Source organism: Ovis aries, chromosome 2 (genome assembly GCF_016772045.2).
Source record: "Ovis aries strain OAR_USU_Benz2616 breed Rambouillet chromosome 2, ARS-UI_Ramb_v3.0, whole genome shotgun sequence".
Classification (NCBI taxonomy): domain Eukaryota; kingdom Metazoa; phylum Chordata; class Mammalia; order Artiodactyla; family Bovidae; genus Ovis; species Ovis aries.
Window position 1 is genome coordinate 145,072,027 of NC_056055.1, and position 20,476 is coordinate 145,092,502.

A 20,476-nucleotide genomic window follows, 5' to 3' on the forward strand; every position below is an offset into this window, starting at 1 on the left:
TTTGTCATTTTTCCTCTCTGCATAGTTTATCTTCGGGGCAGTTCTTGTGCTGTTTTCTTAATAGTAACAATAGGTGATGAGTACAATTAAACACAGGTTGATAAAACAAATAGGCAGACCTCTTGCTTAATACCAGTAGAGGTGCAACTTCTCACTCGATATTTGAGTAACTGCTGGATCTCCCCTCAAACTGCTTCTCTTACAGGCTTCCTAGCTCTTTGATGGAGGCCGTCCTTCTAAATGCTTAAGCGAAGAATCTTGGTGTCTTCCTTAACTGGCCCCTCTCTTTCACTCCACATCCAGTTTGTCAGCAGATCCTATTGGCTCTGCCTTCAGAACACGTCCAGATCCTGCTTGCTTCTTACATGTTTTCTTACTGCTCCACCCTCATCCAAGCCGCATCATCTCTCCCCTTGTTAATTGCAGTGTTCTCCTAGATGGGCTTCCGGCTTCTACCCTTAAGCCTTGTGAAATCAGTTCTCCACTCAGCATCTAGTGTCATCCGGTGAAAACAGGGGTCAGCTTGTAGTATTCCTGTTCAAAATGACTTCTCATCTAACTCAGGAAAAGCCAGATCCTTATTCTGACCTGCATGGCTTTCTCCAGTTGCCCCAGCTCATCACCTTTACTTCCCTGAGCTCTCCTCCTGGTACTCCCCTCCCCTTTGCTCACTCAGCTTTAGCTACCTTAGCCTCCTTGCCCTTCTTCAAACATGCCAGCCTTGGTTTTTGCCTCAAGGGGTCTCTTCTAGTTCTTCCTTTCAATAGCTGCTTGGCTCATGCCTTCTTTTTCCTTTGGATTTTTGTTTAAACATTACCTTCTCAACAAGGCCTTCCTTGGTAATCTTTATTATTAAACATTTTTTTTTAGTTATTTATTTCTGGCTGTGCTGGGTCTTTGTTGCTGCATGGACTTTCTCTAATTGCAGCGAGTGGAGGCTACTTGCTAGTTGCAGGGCACAGGCTTCTCATTGCAGTGGCTTTTCTTGTTGAGAAGCCGGGCTCTAGGCACATAGGCTAGGTAGTTGAGGGGTACTGGCTTAGATGCTCAGTGGCATGTGGAATCGTGCTGGATCAGGAATCAAACCCATGTGCCCTGCATTGGCAGGTGGGTTCTTAACCACTGTACCACCAGGGAAGTCCCTTGACAAGCTTTAGAAAATGAATTTCTTTCCCCTGTTCCCTCCTCTCTCCCTCTTCCCCAATCCATTTTTCTCTATACTGTTTATTGCCACCATTTAAGATTTACATTAGATTTTTTTTTTCATGTCTTCACATTAGAATAGGAGCCCCATAAGGCAATGATTTCTTACTTACTGTCTTGTTGACTAGAAAATTCCAAGCTCCAAGATGCATGTCTGACACATGGTAGGCCTTCAATAAATATTTGTTGAATGGATAGATGAATGAACAAGCGAAAAGTGCCAGATTATATGGATTTGTCTCGTAACAAGTAGGAAGTAGATGAGTTTTTGAGCAGTGGTCACGTTGATGCAAATGTATTATGAGGTTTCCTATGATAGAAAGGTCCAGGTTGTATTGGAAGAATGAGAAAACAGCAGTTTGGAGATTAGTTAGGAAAAGGCTAAGGTCTAAATTGGAATAGTAATAATGGGGGTGAGGAGTTGTTGGTTGTGTGAGAAACTTGGAGGAATGTCTGGGGTAACAGCAGTGGAAGATATTGGAGAGGACGTGGAGTTGTAAGAGACCTAGCAGAATTTAACAAAAAGCACTTTGAGAGAGAAAAAGGAAGATACTTTTAGTTTTTTAATTTTTTCAGCAACTTTTGGGAAAACATGTGTAACATAAAATTGATCGTTTTATCCATTTTACTGTTCACTGGAATTATATACATTTATATTGTTGTGCAGTCAGCATCCCTGTCCATCTCTAGAACATTTTGTCTTCCCATAATGAAACCCCGAACCCATTCAACAATAACTCCTCATTCCTCGCTGACCCTGATCCTTGGCAACCACCATTATACTTTCTGTCTCTATGAATTTGTCTATTCTAGGTACCGCATGTAAATGGAATCATATAGTGTCTATTCTTTTGTGTCTGTCTTATTTTATATAGCATAATATCTTTAAGGTTCATCAGGATGGGGAACACGTGTACACCCGTGGTGGATTCATGTTGATGTTTGGCAAAACCAATACAATATTGTAAAGTAATTAGCCTCCAATTAAAATAAATAAATTTAAACTTAAAAAAGAAACAAACAAACAGAAAACAAAGTTCTAAGTATAGTGGTTTTTCATTGGCTGAGATCTGCAGTCTCTCAGTGGCTGAGCTCTTGCCAGGCAGTCTTTTTTTCCCTTTGTGAGCTCAGGAGTGCTCCCCCTTCTGGTTTCCTCATTCTATTTGAATTGAGATTTCTGTTGATTAATTTTTACAATGTCCAGTCTCCTTAGAATTTCCTTCATGGTAAAGACTCCTTGTTATCTATCTTTATACTTCTATGTTTAAAACATTACCTTGCATTTTTTTAGTGCTCAAAATATATATTAAACGAATAAGTAAAATAAAATTTAAATTAAAAAAAAAAGGTTCATCCATGTTGTAGGGATTTCATTCTTTTTAAGGCTAAATATTCCACTGTATGTCTTTGCTACGCTTTGTTTATCCCCTTTGTTTATTGATGGGCGTGTGGATGTTTTTACTTTCTGGCTACTGTGAATGATGTTACAATGAACACTGATATACAAGTACCAGTTTCACTCCTTATTTTCACTTCCTTTGGTCATGTACTCAGAAGTGGAATTGCTGGAATTGTGTAATATTTTGAGGAACTACCCTTCGGAACTTTGGTCTTAGACAGACTATGTTTGAAGTGGTGGAAAGTCTATAGTTGGGATTGAAGTGCCAGTGAAAGCAACTGCGGGCGGAGATTTCAATTCAAGGAACTTGACAGACAGACTTGATAGCTGAAGAGGAGGGAGAGTGAACTAGTTGACAGCAGGGAAAGAAAAGAGTCCGAGCCAAGGACTGCATCTTAGGAGAGTAGGAGCTACCAGAGCTAGCCAATGAAACAGAGAAAGAACGATCAAAGTTAGGCACAGAACCCAGAGTACTGATACACACTTAGCTCCAACTCATCCATATGCATTGAGTGCTCTTACAAGAACTTCCTTTCAGTTGCATAAGCTTCTGTTTAAGTATGACATTACTTTCAAGGGTTTGGGTGTTGTAGGTCATAGATTATTGCTGAATGTTGAATTTCTGAGAGATTCTTTTCAAAAAGGTCCATGAAGCACCTAAAAAAAAAATCGAGGATTTCTGTATTTCTTATTTGACTCTTCTCCATTTTGCATTAATAATTTCATAGTCACTTTTTTTTTACCCTTTTGTTGAAGTGTGACACACCTTACCAGAAGAGAACAAATATAGACAACTTGATGGATTCTCAGATGTTGTGTTATATGTACCTGAGTATCTAACACCCAAATTAAGAAACAGAATATCTCCTTCACCCAGTGGTTCCCTCACACCCCTGCACACTCATGCACTGTACCCGTCGCCTTGATTTCTAACACCGTAGATCTATTGTATTTGTGTCAAACTTATAAAAGTAGAATATTACTCTTTGTGTCTGACTTCTTTCATTTACTATTATGTTGTGGAATTCATCCATACAACTGTGTGTGTGCTCTGTAGTGTATATTCCACTGTGTCCTTTACACAATTTACTTCTTCATTCTCACATTGATAGGCATTTAGATAGTTTCCAGTTTGGGGCTATTATGACTAGTGCCACTGTGAACATCAGTTTCTTTTTAAAACAGAAATTTTGCATGTCGCGTTCACCTCTTTAAAGATGCCATTGCTTTTTTCATTTAAGTTCCTTTCCTCCTAAGTGCCTTCCCACCCTGCCTGATTATCTTCTTTGTTAATACAAACTGCCTGAACATTAGTTTTGAAAATCAAAAGTACCACAAAAAATTAAGTTTCTTAAAAAGTGTATGTCCTTGCATTAAAAGTTTCTTTTTTAAAGCATTTATTTTAATTTTTCTCAGCTATCCAGATTATGATTCTTAAATGCATACTGAACCTGTCAAAGTTTCTCATCTCTTAATGGGATGAATCATTCAACCTTGAGGCAAATATTTTAATTTTTGGCACCATGATGAGTTAGAGAAAAATAATATCTCTCATATTCTTAATGCAGGCTTATTACAAGCTTATAATTTACATAGCAGTAAAAGGAGATTGAGAATTAGTGAAAAGTGCATTGTGATATTTTATGTCATTTTTCTCTTTGGGTTGCAAACTGCTTTGGTGTAAAATCAACATTGCAAATTCAAAATTGATGAAAATTTTATCATTCTGGCTATTTCAGAATTGAGTTTAAATTGGCTATGTTTAATAAAGATACATGCATAATATATTTTATATATTTGTATGGATATATATGTCCATATATATATTTGTTTACCTACCTGTCCATCTTTCTGTGTATTCATCCATCCATCCATCCATCCATTTGTTGACATGCTCACTGGAACATTCTTTACAGAAAGAACAATAGAAGACCACGAGCTGGTGATTGAAGTGCTATCTAACTGGGGAATGGAAGAAGAAAATAAGCTATACTTTAGGAAAAATTATGCCAAATATGAATTCTTTAAAAACCCAATGGTAAGTGAAATCCCAATTAATAGTTATAGAAAATAAATGAGTTTAGTTACATTTTATTTTATTTTATGTGAGGAAAAAGTACACTATAGATAAAGTACAATTCTGTACTTGGTAAATTGTAGGTAAGAATTCTAGCTGTTTAAACTTATAGTCGACATGCTCACAGAAGTTCATATATGTAGTTTTGGGGAACTATTGCTTTTTTTTCTTGCCTTTTAAGAAAAATAAAACTACATTTGATTTGGGGAATGAATTATTAGATATCTCCCAAGCGGGTTCCAAGATACTATGGTTTAAGTCTTTTTGCAGAACTTAGGATATTAAGATAAATTTTAAAGGAAAAACAGATTGATGTTTGTTGGGAGTGTTGAAACTTAACCAGAAGTTTAGATTGACAAGCATCTTGCTGTTCCAAATTATTTTGTTTTCAGTGCAATAATTACTGAGCTAAGAAGAAATGAGATAAATACCAGCCCATTATCTAGTAAATACTACTTTCATTATAGTTCTTTTTAAAAGAAAATAAATGTATGTCACATACTAATGAAGACTAGTGATCTAGAGAAGTCAGAATAGCCTCTGGGCTCATTATTTTAAATTGTTTTTGTCTTTGCAGCAGTAGCATATTTTTACATTAAGTTTTGGATAATTGGATTGAAATGATGTACTTAATGAAAAATATATGATACACACCATAATAGAATATTTTCAAACCCAGAAAGGCCTCTTACATTCTCTTTATTTGAACCTATTAATAGAAACATAATGGGATGATCTTTGACGAATAAAATTAGAGTCCCAATAAAAATTAAATAGAATTTAAAAGGAAACTGTTTTCTTGTTGTGAATCTTTATTAAAAGCAAGAAATTTAAAAGTCATCATTAAAGACATATGATTTAGTGCTCATTTTTGGTTTATCTATTTTTTTTTTTATTTGAACAAGGCTATAGATTCATTTTGTAGACTTAGAGTAGTGGTTCTCAACTGAGAGTGATTGATAATAATGTCTGAAGACCTTTTTGGTTGTCATACTGAGAAGCGGGGCTGCTAGTGGTGGAGGCCAGGGATGCTCTAAGCATACTGCAATGTACAGAACAGTCCCCCCAGCACAGTGTTATTAGACAATGTTAATAGAGCTACTGTTCAAAAACCCTGTCCTAGAGGAACTATAGTGGCATATAATTTTCCAAACTTGCCTGATCATAAAAGTTTCCTGGGGGAGGGGATAGTGCTTATTAAAAATACAGGATCCAGATCTACCCTGACCTACTGAATCAGACACTCCAGGATTGAGGCCTGGGAATTCCTATTTTAAACAGCTTTTCTGGGTGAATTTTATGATTAAATAGGTTTGGGAAAACAGTAGGTGGAAAAAACCGTGCTTTTAGCAACCTGACCCTCTAGTCAAGTCCTGTTTCCTTTATACTGTGGCTGTGACCTTAGGTAGATACTTTACTTCTATTTACTACTTGAGTTTATAAAATAGTCCTTCAGTGCCTGCTAGAGTGGCTGCAGGACTCTGGGACAAGGCATGGGCGCTCACACACGAGCAGCCTGAGGGCAGTGTTTTGTAACCGGAGGCACATGGGTTTTCGTGTGTCGGCACCCACTGAGAGTGTCTGCCTAATGTTTGGGCGGTGCTCCTACCCTCTCTTTAAGGCACCTGTGTATTGGTTACAGTCAGGGACTGGCATTTTAAAAAGTGCTTTGGGTGAGTTTTCAAAACGCTGATTTAAGAGCTTTTGCTTTAGATTACTCTGTTGGTCATAGTTTCCTCTTTTCTGGCATGGCTTTTGGGAGAATGTAACATGTATCTTTTCGTTAGTATTTTTTTCCAGAGCATATGGTGTCTTTTGCAACTGAAACCAATGGTGAAATATCCCCCACACAGATTTTGCAGGTAAAATATATTTTCAATAAAATATGTAAGTAATAAATAATAGAGGGAAACTGTAAGGTCCATATTTATTTATTTATCTAATTTTATAAGTAGATATACTCATCTTGCATTTCAATGCCCCCCCTTTTTTTATGAGACTAAAAATTTTCTGTTTTTATTGAAGTATAATTGATTTACAGTGTTCTGTTAGTTTCAGGTGTACAACAAAGTGATTCAGTTATGCATACATATATATCTATTTTTAAAGATTTTTTTATAGGCTATTACAAAATATTGAGTATAGGTCCCTATAGGTCTTTATTAGTTACCTATTTTATATATAGTAGTATGTATATGTTGTTTCCAAATTCTCAATTTATCCTCTGCCTTCCCCTTTGGTAACCATAAGTTTGTTTTCTATGTCTGTGGATCTGTTTCTATTTTGTATATAAGTTCATTTATATTATTTCTTTTTTAGGATTATACATATAAGCAATATTATATGTCATTCATCTTTCTCTGTCTGGCATACTTCACTTTTTAGTATGAAAATCTCTAGGTCCATTCATGTTGCTTAAAATGGCATTATTTCATGCTTTTTATGGCTGAGTAATATTCCATATTCCATTATGTAAATATGTCACATCTTTATTCATTCATCTGTCAGTGGACATTTAGGTTGCTCCCATGTCTTGGCTATTGTAAATAGTGCATCCATGAACATTGGGAGGCATGTATCTTTTCCAATTATGGTTTTCTCTGGATATAAGCCTAAGAATGGGCTTACAAGATCGTGTTTTTAGTTCTATTTTTAGATCTATTTTTAGTTTTTTAAGGAATCTTCATAATGTTCTCCATAATGGCTGTACCAATTTGCATTCCTACTAACAGTGTAGGAGGGTCCCCTTTTCTCCACACACTCTCCAGCATTTATTATTTGTATACTTTTTAATGATGGCCATTCTGACCAGTGTGAGGTGATACCTCATTGTAGATTTGATTTACATTTCTCTAATAATAAGCAATGCTGAGTACCTTTTCATGTGCCATCTGTATGTCTTCTTTGGAGAAATGACTACTTAGTCAGATCCATATTTATATATGTCCAGATTTTGGATGTTATGTCTTAAATTACTAATTTTTGATGGAGATAAAGTTGGAAAAGAATAGGAAAAAACAAAATCTAGATAAAGAGTTCCCTAAGTCAATAAAGACCCCATCACTATATTATTCTTTCCAGTTTTGGACAACTGTCAAAGGATTTTAAGTGTATCACAAAAGGAAATTTGCAGAGTTTTTGTTCTATGACATATTTAAAGACTATGTTAGTGTTTGAAAAAGTCAAAATTTCCAGTAAATTGTAGACCCTTTACAAACAGATATTTATTATTAACTTTTATAATAAATGCCCTTAATCCTGTTTGTGATAAAATATTTAGCAATTCAATGAAATACTGTCTATGATGGAAATAACTGATTGAAATATGAAATAGCTGAGTTAAGAATACTAAGTATTTAACATTTCCTTAGTTTTGCATCTGTTGGGCATTTCTTCCAAACTAGCTATGGCTTTAGGTGACCATTTTCCCAAGACATTTGCAGTACGATAAAAGATTTCAGGTATTTTATGTTTGATACTATACTTGTTAACAGGTTAATGGTAAGCAGTGTCTTTATAATGGTCGCTGTTTGATCTAAACAGCAGGCATCCTCGAATCCACTCAATGTTCTCTCATCTTTAATGAAGAAAACTTTTAATAGTTCCAGCATAGATATTGCTTTGAATATATTAATATTTGAATATATTGGTAAATACACTGAGGATCACAGATTTCTTTTCTGTGGGCTTTTTATTTTTAATAGGTTGTATTTCATTTTTTGCTTCAAAATATTTTAGAGATATGATTGCTCTCGAGATTTCTCCAAAAGCTACTTATATGCTAGTGGGTTTTCACAGACACCCCATGAAATGTTAGAGTGAATTGCAGTGGAGATAGTGCCCCAGGACCCCCGCTCTCATGCCTCTTAATACTTTGCATTTGGATTATGAGAGAGTGGTGGATTGGAGTTCTTCTGCCTCCTTTCCCGTATTCTCCTATGATTTAGTTATACTGCTTTAATGTTAGATTATAAAAACAAGAAAAATCATAACTTTGGAATCAGATAGTCCTGTATGTGCCCCTGACCTCTTCTCTCCACTGAGGCAATGTTTCCACTTTTTAAAACGTTCCTTCTTTTTCTAGCGTGACCTCTGTGACTCCCTTTTTAAAATTTAATTGGTTTGGTTTAATAACTTGGAAAGCACTCGAACTAAAAAACCTACTTCCCTGTTTTGCATGTCAATTAATTAATATCTGTGGCTCATTAAATTAAAAGTTTTTTTTTTTAATTTACTTAAAAAACATTATCTACTCTCGGTATTTCCCTGAATAGCCTTTTAAAAATATGTCACATTGTTTTAGATAATGCTTTCTCTTAGTTTCAGTTTTCCTATTTTGCATTAGTTTATTCGTAGAGGTTTCTATTTTCTTGTTTTAATGAGACACTAATGCATTTCCACTGTCTTAACTAAGGATGCTGAGCACAGCTACTTAGAGCTCGTCCTTTTCATTCTCCATTTCCTGACTGACACATGCCCTCTGTCTCAGTTACTTTTCTCTGGGCAGTAAACTAGTCCAAACCTTAATGGCTTAAGTACCTGCTCACATTTTGTCAACAGTTTTGAAGGTCAGGATTTGGAAAGGGCTTAGCTGGATGGTTTTCTGAGGCAGATTGACTCCCAAAGGGGTTATGGATCCACTTCTAAAATGGCTTTCCACTGTGTGTGCCTGGTGCTGCTTGGCACCTCTCCCCCTCTCTCTCACCTCTCCCCCTCTCTCTCCCCTCTCCCCCACCCTACATGGTGTCTCATCCTCCAGGGCTTTTCCAGTTGCATTGTGCTTCTCACTGTACAGCCATCTCAGGGTAGTCCAGTTTCTTACCTGACAGCTACCTTCCAAGAGTTAATGAGTGAAAGCTATCAGGCTAGTTAAGGGACAGAGGGTTAGAATCAGCAGTGTGCCCCTCCCACCACATCCTTTTGGTTAGAGCAGTCACAAGTCTTGCCCAGATTCAAGGGGGTGGAGAAACTTCATTTCTTGGGTCAGTGGCAGGGTAACATTTGCAGAAGAGCTACTGTTGCAATTCTCTTTGGAAAACACAACCTGCCATACCCACCCACAACTGAGAACCATAGAGAACGAAGAAGAGATTATCTGCTTTACCTTCATTGAGGAGATGAATTTGGCTCAATTTCTTATTCACTGAATAATGGAAGTCTGGATCGTGGTCTTACTTAGACTGTAATGAAGTTGAAGTTGATAGGTCAATCTATAATCTCAAGGGAAATCACCAAAAGGGATGAAAAGATACTCTGGTTTCTGTCCAGATCTTATACATCTTTCACCTTTTATTAAAGAAAGAGATGAAAAGTATCAAGATGAAGTTGAACTTTTCAAATGGACATTGAAATAGTTTATAATTTTGGTGTTTGACTAAGTACTGATCACTTAGAATATATATTTTGTGAGCATATTTCCATTTGGAACTTGCCTCAGGGTTTCAGAAGACTGATTTATTTTCTGTGTATATATATATCCTGATGTCCATAGTGGTGTATAAGTGATATCTGTGCTGTTTGAAGGTGCACATTTCTATTTGAAGTATGAAGCTACAGTATCATTGATTCAGAAACTGTATGAGAGTGTCTAATTTTTCTTCCAGATGTTTCTAAGTTCAAGCACATATCCTGAAATCCATGGCTTCTTACATGCAAAAGAACAGGGAAAGAAGTCCTGGAAAAAGATTTATTTCCTTTTAAGAAGATCCGGTTTATATTTTTCTACTAAAGGGACATCAAAGGTAAATTGTAATATCAATGATATATTATGAATTATATGGAAGTTGTAAGTTAAAATGGACTTTACTGTGTTTTATTTATGATTTTATTACATGGTATGGTGTTGTTTTTTTTTTTAAAGATTCCAAACATTTGCCATAACCTGTTTAAAAACTAATTATTCAGCTTTATTTTCCACTAGATTCAATATACGTCCTTTGATGGAATTTGGATGCTCTTGTTTCAGTATTACATTCCTTGCCCATTTTTCCCTAACTCTGAATCTACCCCTGTTTTTCTTATCAAGGCTGGGGTTTTAAAGCCCATCAGAGTTCACATCTTTTCATTTTACCCAGGTTCATATTACTGACCTATTGATGTTGAGCAGTTAATAATACTTAGCTGAGTCTGTAACTGCTTACTAATTCCTTTGTGTGTGTCAGTTTTGCCTCCTCACACAGACTGTAAATTCCTAGAGGAAGTTACCGTGTTATGATCAGGTGGATGTATGTGTTTGTGTGTGTGTGTATGTATACCTATCTATGTATACAGTTACATAGACATAGCTGTGCTGATGTTCCTACACACACACAGAATCACATATGCATATAATTCCCTTAGTGCTAGCACTAGGTAGTCTGTTTCTATGTAGTCTAGTTGTTCCTGACTATGCCATATGCCTGCATTTTGTGTCTTGATATTTTATGCGATGCATAGATTCCTTGTAAGTAAAACTACTTTTGAGAGTTTTCATGAGAGTTTAACTCTATGTTGATGCATCTGTTTTGTCACTGACAACATTGTTGCTTTTTTTATGGGTAATCTGTCATTTTTCTCTGGCTCTTATTCAAATTTTATTATCATATTTGGTATTTAGTCACTCCTGGCATATTTCTTGGTATGTTCAAATATATTCTGCTAAACCTGGCTTGATTCTCAACATATACATTCAGTCTGCAAATTCTTGTTTTTCTTATATGCTGAAGATGTTCATTATTTATTTCTCATTTTCAATATTTGATCCTTTACCTTGCAGTACTGTTTTCTGTCTTGGCCAGTCGTGGCTCTAGTTGTCCCTTTGTTTGTGGCTGCCTCCAGTCTCTGCCTCTCTCTTCACACAGTCTTCGCCTTTCTCTGTGTGTCTCTGATAAGGACACTTGCCGTGGATTTAGAGCCCACCCAGATAATCTAGGAAGATCTCATCTTTAGATCCTTAACTTAATTACATCTGCAAAGACCCCTTTGCAAAAAAAAAGGAGGTCACATTCGCAGTTTCTTCAGGTTAGGACATGGACAGATCTTTTAATTGTGGGTGGAGAGTGAAATGATCAGGTTGTAAGAAGATTAGTATGGCCATAGGAAGCTTAAAAAGTCAACTAGAGACAGAAAAATGAAGAGGGGAAGGGAGCAGGGGAGATGGGGGGTAGTGAGCAGGGAAGGGAGAAAGAATGATTGAGTTGAGGCATAGATGCTGATTAGTGCTAATTAGATGATCATTTCATTAATCAAGGATCTAACCTAGGATGAGCAGTGGAGAGAGAAGAAAGGGGCGGATGTAAGAGTAAATGGCAAATGGCCAGGCTTTGTTGACAGTTGATATGAAAGAAGAGGAAGCACTTAATGTTCTTAGAGAAGGACATAAAAGGAAAATAAATAGAAAATGATGAAATAAACAGGAATAGGAGATTTGTTTCAAGGTCACCATCTTAGAAGAAAGATAATGATCTTAGTTCAAGATATATTGCATTGATGATGAAGCATCAAATGGAAATACCCAGAACACAGCTAATGATGGAGACTAGCTATTTGGGCAGTGGTCCTAACAGGAGTTACGGAATTGCAAAGAAGTATGAGACCATATTTTCCCCAGCTTTTCTTGCGTGGCTTCCTCACTTCTCGGATACACAGTCTTCCTTTGTTGCTATTCACACGCTGGTGCACGAAGACTTTCAGGTGTTTGTGTGTGTATGTGTGTTTCTTTAAGGTTTAAGTGGTAGAATATTTCATGGAATAGAGCTCTATTTAGTAACCCATTCCTTCACAGAAATCTTTTATGTTTACTTGTAAGTGTGTATAGTTTGACTACTAGTATTCTAAGCCACCAGGGCTTACAGATGCATTTAACTTTTCTTGAGGATTTAAGCCTAGTTCTCAAATTTTTATATTGTAGATAATGTTAAGATGAATAATTACCCATTTTTGTAATTAAGATTTTAGATTTTTCCTTAACCTTTGTAATGAACTTTCTCTTTTCCCAGTGTTCCTAATGTATGAAGTAATATATGAAGTTAGTTTTAAACAAATGTGTATTGGACCATCTTTTTACTTTTAACATGGGAGAAAAGTAGATTCTAAATCCAGAATCTAGATGTTTCTTTCTTTCACTGTCTTTCCAGTGATTCTTCACTGGAAGACATGATAGTGTTTCCTCAGTTCCTGAATTCTTTAATTTGTTTCTCATGAAGATCCACTGCCCATTATCTTTTTCTTTCACCCGGCTCCTTCCTTTTCCTACCTATTACATAATAAGACAGTTCTTATTCTACTTGTTGGAGCCATGCTCTTATCCTTGCCATGGTTCCCTCTTGGCTGGGTGGCATTACAAGTATCAAACCTCTATTCTCAGCTCATACTTTAGCTTTCCTCAGCATGGTGTCTGACTTTGCTGGGCATCATACATAACAGCTTTCTTTCTGTTGTTTATTAGCTAAGTCGTGTCCAACTCTTGAAGAAGGAAATGGCAACCCACTCCAGTATTCTTGCCTGGAGAATGGACAGAGGAGCCTGGGGGTTGGGAGGGGGGGGACTGCGAAGAGTTGGACACAACTGAAGTAACTTAGCACACAGCACACATGTCCAACTCTTTGAGACCCCATGGACTGTAGCCCACCAGGCTCCTCTGACTATGGGATTTCCCAGGCAGGAATACTGAAGTGGGTTGCCATTTCCTCCTCCAGGGGATCTTCCCAACCCAGGAATTGAACCTGCATCTCCGGCATTGCAGCAGATTCTTTACCTCTGAACCACCAGGGAAGCCCAGTCTTCTCTCTAGCCTGTGCTTAATGAACATGTGTTCTGTAGTTTATACATGAAAATAATTTTACCTTCTCCCTCAAAAAAAGGAATTCCATATATTAGATAACCCCAAGGATTACGACCTTGATACAAATCATGTAGGTTGTCTAAAGCCTAATATGGCATACCTGCCTGGCAAAGTGACCATTTCCTTCCCTTTTTCTATGAGAAGGGTCTTATTTATTTTACTTTTTGAAGATGTAGGCTGCACGGGAGTTGGATAAATGCTTTTGCAAGCCTTGGAGGTATAGCTGTGACTTAATTTAAAGAGAAATATCTAAGTACCCTGCTGTCCACCTCCCCCCTTACGTACATGTGTGCATGCATAGCTTTGCTAACCATGCCTGCTCAGCCTGCAGTCTTACAGTGGTGTAAGCCTTGATATGTCTGCACTTCAGTTCAGTTCAGTCGCTCAGTCATGTCCAACTCTTTGCGACCCCATGGACTGCAGCACGCCAGGCCTCCCTGTCCATCACCAGCTCCTGGAGTTTACTCAGACTCATGTCCAGTGAGTTGGTGATGCCATCCAAACTAGTGGAACAAAACTCAGGAGAAGAAGCTGATCATGCCTCTTATGGCCTTCCAGTATTTCTTGAGTTGCCTTTTTCTCACATCCAAAGGACTCAGCTACACTGACTTCTACAGTATCAGTGGGCAGGAATGGTTTTATTGCATAGTCATAGAAATCAGACATTTATATGAGCAAAGTTTCTATCAAGGAATAAAGTGTTAAAGGCCATGCCAGTGACAGTACCTTTCTTCCTCCTCCTCCTCCTCCCTTCTCCCAGGACCCTAGACTGGGTCTCTAACAATTTTCTTTTCTGCTTCATTCTTCCATGGAGTTAGGAACTGTATTCATTCATTGGGTTAAAGTGCCTAAAGGACAGTGATACAGAGAAACAGTTGCATACAATAGAAACTCTTGATGGGATAGCCAGCCTACGTCCAATGACTGAATTTTTTTGGATTTGGATTTGAATGGTTTGCTCAAATTGCTGAATGTTCTGCTTTGTCTTTTTGTTTTAAGAGTACTACTGCTTCTCAAATTTCAGTGCATACAATCACTTGGGTTCTTGTTAAACTGTAGATTTTGGTTTGGAATCAGCAGATGTGGGGTGGGCCCTGAGATTTTTCCATTTTTAATAAACTCTCAGGTGCTGCTGATACTGCTGGTCTGAGACTGCTAGTAGCAAGATTTTAAAGAACAAATGCATTTTGCTCAGTTTTGATTATACATTCAACCCCAGAATTAAGCATTTCTCCAAGTTATTAACCTATCACAGAAGAGTATGACCCAGATTTCCCATGACCAACTCTAAATCTCATGGCTTTCCCGGAGAAAAAATAGCCCTTCATGATTCCCTTTTGGCTTGAAAATCATACACATTCCATGGCCAGGTAATTTCCCTGCATGTATCTGTACAGGTTCCCTTGCAAAAGAAGGTAGTCTTGCTGCCTGTTTCATTGCTTGCTGTGGTGTGTGAGGCAGTGCGTAAACGTGAGGAATGACCATTTCTCAGTGAAGCGGGATCATCATCTGCTTCTTTTTGCTTTTACTGCTGCAGAAGCTTAAACCACCCTTCTTCCCTTTGAGGAACTGCCATTATTTGAAACCCAGATAAAGAAAACATTTTCAAAAGCCATTCTTTGCTCTCTTTCTTCTTTCCCTCAGATTCCTTGAAGTGGTGGTTAAAGTGAGCCATTTTAAATATGGGGATATATTTTTTGGTATATTGGAAGTTAAACTGTAAACAGGTCGCCTCTTCTTAAATTAAATAATCTCATATCCAGCTCCTGGTTATCTGAGGATATGGTGGCTTAGTTTTCCTCTCCTTTTGTTTCTATGACATTATTTGAGATAATGTTTACCAAGGTATAAATTATATAATATAATAGAAATATAAAAGGTAGTGTAAAATATATGTACCCATGCCAACACACACATGTATTTTTTTTTAAGGAACCACGGCATTTGCAGTTTTTCAGCGAATTTGGCAATAGTGATATTTATGTGTCACTGGCAGGCAAAAAAAAACACGGAGCACCGACTAACTATGGATTCTGCTTTAAGGTACAGGCTTAATATTTTGCTAGATGAGTAAAGCAAGCCTCAGCCTTTTAGGTAAGCTTGAGTTTCTTTTAATTTCTTTTAAAAGAGACAGCTTTCTCTTATATATAGGAGAATTTTAGTGGCTTTTATTTCAACAGGTGTTACCTTCAAGATATGCATTAACGATAAACAATGTGCTGTGGCCTTCTAGCCTAACAAAGCGGGAGGGCCCCGAGACCTGAAAATGCTCTGTGCAGAAGAAGAGCAGAGTAGGACGTGCTGGGTGACCGCGATTAGATTGCTTAAGGTAATCTCGCTGCAGGCGTGAATTTCTATTAAATGCTGGGAGTGCCATCAAAGTTTGAAAATGGCTGTATTTCAAAACTCAGAAGACTCACTCTGAATTCGTGTGTTTTTATGAGGGAAAAGAAAAATAACCACCACCATATTTATGTATTTTATTTTTTATCTAAAAGATAAACATTTCCAGAGTAGAGTGGAATAACCTAATGCATTTATCTTATGTGTGTGGAGTCTTCCATATTTAGAAATGTTCTGATTTTTGTTTTTTGGTAAGACTGTTACATATATAGCCAGTAAAACTGACTGAAATGTCTCCTATCTGTTACTTAGTCTGCGTTTTAAAAACATTGTCATCAATTCGAAGTAAAATGTATTTTAAAATGTGCCTACCTGGATATGTTTAATGTAGTTGTTTTATATTTTATTTAAGTATTATATGAATTGCTTTTTAGTTTAATGCAAATTATTTTACAAATTTTACTATAGCTGTATTATTCAAATATTCGCCTTTGTGCTAAGTAAGAATTCTAGCTTCCATAAGCAAAATTTATTGGCAAACATTTTGACAAGGAGCAAGAATGTTCTGAAAGTAGGTAGGGAAGAGAGACACAGCTGATACCTTCCTGGATGTATAGAAAGCACATGTATTTTCAAAACTTGTATGCCAGTAAATGTAGCACAACTTTAAATTTATAATCATAAAACATCACCCATTTCATTTTAAGAAGGGCAGAATAATCAGGATCAGAGTTAGTGGCTGTCATACCAGGCTTGGAGCAAAGTCTTATGTTCTGTCCTTTTCCTTTTTTTCTTTTAATTGAGGTAAAATGCATGTAACATAAAATTAACCAAATTAACTCTTTTTAATATGAACAAATTAGGGGCATTGAGTACATTCAAAATATTGTGCAACTGCCACCTCTGTCTAGTTCCCAAACATTTTCTTCAGTCAGAATGAAACTCTGCCCAGTAAGCAGTTACTCCCAGCCTCTGGCAACCATGTTTTGCCTCTGTGGATTTACCAATTTGGGTATTTCATACAAATAAAAGTGCCCGGCTATCTCAGTCAGTAGAGCATGTGACTCTTAATGTCAGGGTCTTGGGTTCAGGCCCTGCGTTGGGTGGCACATGTTTTGGGGCATCCCCAGTAGCTCAGTCAGCATAGAATCTGCCTACAGTGCAGGAGACCTGGGTTTGATCCCTGGGTCGGGAAGATCCTTGGAGAAGGAAATGGCAACCCACTCCAATATTCTTGCCTGAAGAATCTCATGTACAGAGGAGCCTGGGAGGCTACAGTCCATGGAGTCACAAAGAATTGGACATGACTTAGCAACTAAACCACCATACAAACAAAATCATACAATATGTGACATTTTGGATCTGGCTTCTTCACTTAGCATAATTTGTGTTTCATTCATGTTGTAGCAGCTTATATCTGTACTTTGTTATTTTTATGGCTGAGTAATATTCCATTGTATGTGTATTGTTTAACATACACATATATGTTAAATAAACAATTTGTTTATCCATTTATCCATTTGTGGGTATTTGGATTATTTCTACCTTTTACTGTTGTGAATAGTGCTGTTTTGAACATGTCTATACACATATTTATTTGAGTAACAGTTTTTATTTATATATATATATATATATATGTATATACCTAAAAATGGATTTGCTGGACATATGGTCATTCTATGTTTAACTTTTTGATTAATTGCCAAAATGTTTTCCTCAAAGGCGAAACCACTTTATATTCCCACCAGGAATTTATAAGAATTCCAACTTCTCCATACCTTATGAACACATATTATTTTTAATTTTTTTTAAAAAAATAGTCATCCTAGTGAGTGTGAAGTGGTAGGAAGCAAGTGTTTAAAAGTAATTTAAAGCTTTTGGATTAACTGTGAAATTTTCTTCCTTTTGTGTTATGGCAGAAAGTTACTATGGTTACCTTTTTATTAAAAATTTGTTTGTTTCTCAAACAGTCTATTGTCAAAATGGCTGTCATGATTTTTATTTCAGCACATCTTATAATTATTAATTCTTTGAAACCCTCATGATAAGTAGTCACTACTCACTTCTATGTTGCTCTCATTGTCATAAAAAGTAAAACAAACAAACAAAATGAAAAAGAGAGAAGTACTTTAGATGTCTTGGAAACCAGCCAGTCAAGGCAGTAGTAACTTGGTAACCAGAGACACGCGTTGGAATCACAGAAGGTGCTTTCTGAGGTTCCGTATGCCCAGCTGCATCCTCGGGGATCTTGAGTTAGTGATTGAGTTCCAAGTGTCTGCCTGATTAAGAACCACTGACTTCATCCAGGCCCTCCTTTCACGGATAAAGAAGCTGGCACTATTTGGAAGACTTTATTCTATCACAGTTATGGTAGAGAAAATATCCTAAGGTCTCTGATTTTCTCTCCCCTTCCATCAGAACTCTGAAGTCTAGCTAGGCTGATTGAGGAGATACCTTCCAACCTTGTTTAGCAAGACTTTCTCCCTTCTCATGGGCTCAGATTCAGATACCCAACACAGAAGCAGGTGGTAAACCCACTTCCTTTAAAAGTCCTTCAGTAACTCTAACAGGCCATTGATTTTATTAGGATGCTCCATTATTTTTATGTAACTAGAAAGATAAGAAATGTGCCAATAAAATTATGATGTGAGGTTTTACATCACTTATAATTTTTATTTTCATTTGAGTATTTAGATTTATTTAGGCCTATAGTCAGTTATCAATTTTGTGTATGCACACACACACACACACACACACACACACACATATATGAAATAAATTAGTTAAGGTATTCATGAAACATCTTCATATTCTAAATCTGACTTTTCTGAATCATTTTCATCTCAGAGTCATGGATACTTATATTTTCCACAGATTATCCATCTCTGTGCCTTCAAGAGCTTTGGGGAGGCATATGAGTGCTCTGCCATGGTCTTTGAGTTTCTTTCTAGCCGCTGGCAATCCCTTTGCAAGGTTTGATGCTAATGACTTTTTAATCCCATCAATTTTAGGCAATGGCAAGTTGCTTGGTCCATAGTGAATATAAGATGCCATAGGTTATAATACAGATTGTTAGTTTAAAAACAGATGTATGTCTGAGAAATGATATACTGAAAGCTTTGTTCTTTTTATATCCAGAATGCTCAGTTTCTGGAAGATTGTGCCTTCTTATTGTTTAACTCTTCTCAGTCTCCTTCAAGTCCCAGATGCCCAGTTTAAAGAGGCTGTCTTGTATCAGTTTTCTATAGCTGTTGTAACATATTACTGCCAGCATAGTGGTTTAAAGCACAAAATTATTGTCCTTCACCTCTGTCATTCAGACATCTGAAATGGGTCTATTGGCCTAAAAAGGTGTCAACAGGGCTCCATTCTCTTTTGGAGGCTTTAAGGGAGGATCTGTTTTCTTGCCCTTTCCAGCCTTTAGAGATTGCTCATGACACCTTCCTCCATCCTTAAAGGCAGCAATATCCTGCTGAGTTCTTTCCATGCTCCCTTTTTTCTGTTTCTCTCTTCTGGCTCTGGATAAGGACCCTTGTGATTACACTGGATCTAGCAGGATCATCAAAGACAATCACGTCATTTCAAAGTCAGCTGATCAACACCCTTAATCGTATCTGCAACCTTATTTCCCCTTTGCCAGCTAGCCTAGGAACCTACTCGAGTATCCTTGCTTGGAGAATTCCATGGACAGAGGAGGCTGGTGGGCTACAGTCCTTGGGGTCGCAAAGAGTCGGACACGACTGAGCGACTTAACACACACACAGTTAGCCTGATGTATTATATTCACAGGTTCCAGAATGTGGACATATATGGCCCATTATTCTGCTACCACATCCATGTTCCCTGTTTGTTTCAATTATGGCAAAGCTTTTCCAGATGAGGCTGAAAATACAGGCCAGCATCAGTAAAGTCCTTTAGCATGGAACCAATGAGAAACCACCATGGAATCAAACAGGAAAGTGATATGATCTGTTTTACATTTTAAAATAATCAGTTACAGGAAGCCTGGGCCTGCCAGCACAGACACATTTAAGACTGTCTAATAGGGGACTGGCAGCTTGTTGTCAGTGAGATACTGATTTGATCCCCATGGCTGGTGCAGCTGGGCTCACCCAGGGTTAGAGGTAGCTTTTGATCATCTCCTTTGGTTGTCTATTGTGTTATTTCCAGTTTATCAGCAAGGAGCAAGGGAAGACTAGTCTATGTTATATTGGCTCAACCAGAAGTACCCTTCTTGTTTCCATTATATGCTGTTTATTAGATAAAGTCTCCCCCAAGAATTTTGGCCTCTTGCTTTATTTTCCTTTCTTTATCATATATACATGTAAACTCTTCATGTAGTAACAAACAGAAATATTCCCATTCTCTTTGAAAAAATTCCATTTCCATATAGAATCAGAAAAAAATCAGAGACTTAGAAAAGGGGAGATTTGTTCATGTAGAGTGTCCCAGGTACATGGTGTCTTTCCCCCTTTCCTTCAGTTAGAACCCTTTGACATATTTTGGTGCCTTATGTGCCCCTCCATAGGACAGGGAGATATTAAGGTGATCCATGCCCTACCGCTTGACCAGAGTTAACTGCCTACTAAAGACTTTCAGCAGCACAGAAGCAACTTCCTAAAGCCAGGGCCAC

The 20,476-nt window shown here is 37.2% G+C and overlaps 1 protein-coding gene across 5 annotated transcripts in view; it reads left to right on the forward strand.

Annotated features, from left to right (window-relative positions):
• Positions 1–20,476, forward strand: part of GRB14 (growth factor receptor bound protein 14) — a 125,338-nt gene that overhangs the window by 91,949 nt on the left and 12,913 nt on the right. For all 5 annotated transcript variants that reach the window (XM_004004651.6, XM_042243799.2, XM_042243800.2 and 2 more), the window contains 5 exons: positions 4,519–4,640; positions 6,467–6,541; positions 10,283–10,420; positions 15,433–15,543; positions 15,734–15,829. In XM_004004651.6, coding sequence (XP_004004700.2) covers positions 4,519–4,640; positions 6,467–6,541; positions 10,283–10,420; positions 15,433–15,543; positions 15,734–15,829 — 542 coding nt within the window. The remainder of the gene's footprint in view (positions 1–4,518; positions 4,641–6,466; positions 6,542–10,282; positions 10,421–15,432; positions 15,544–15,733; positions 15,830–20,476) is intronic.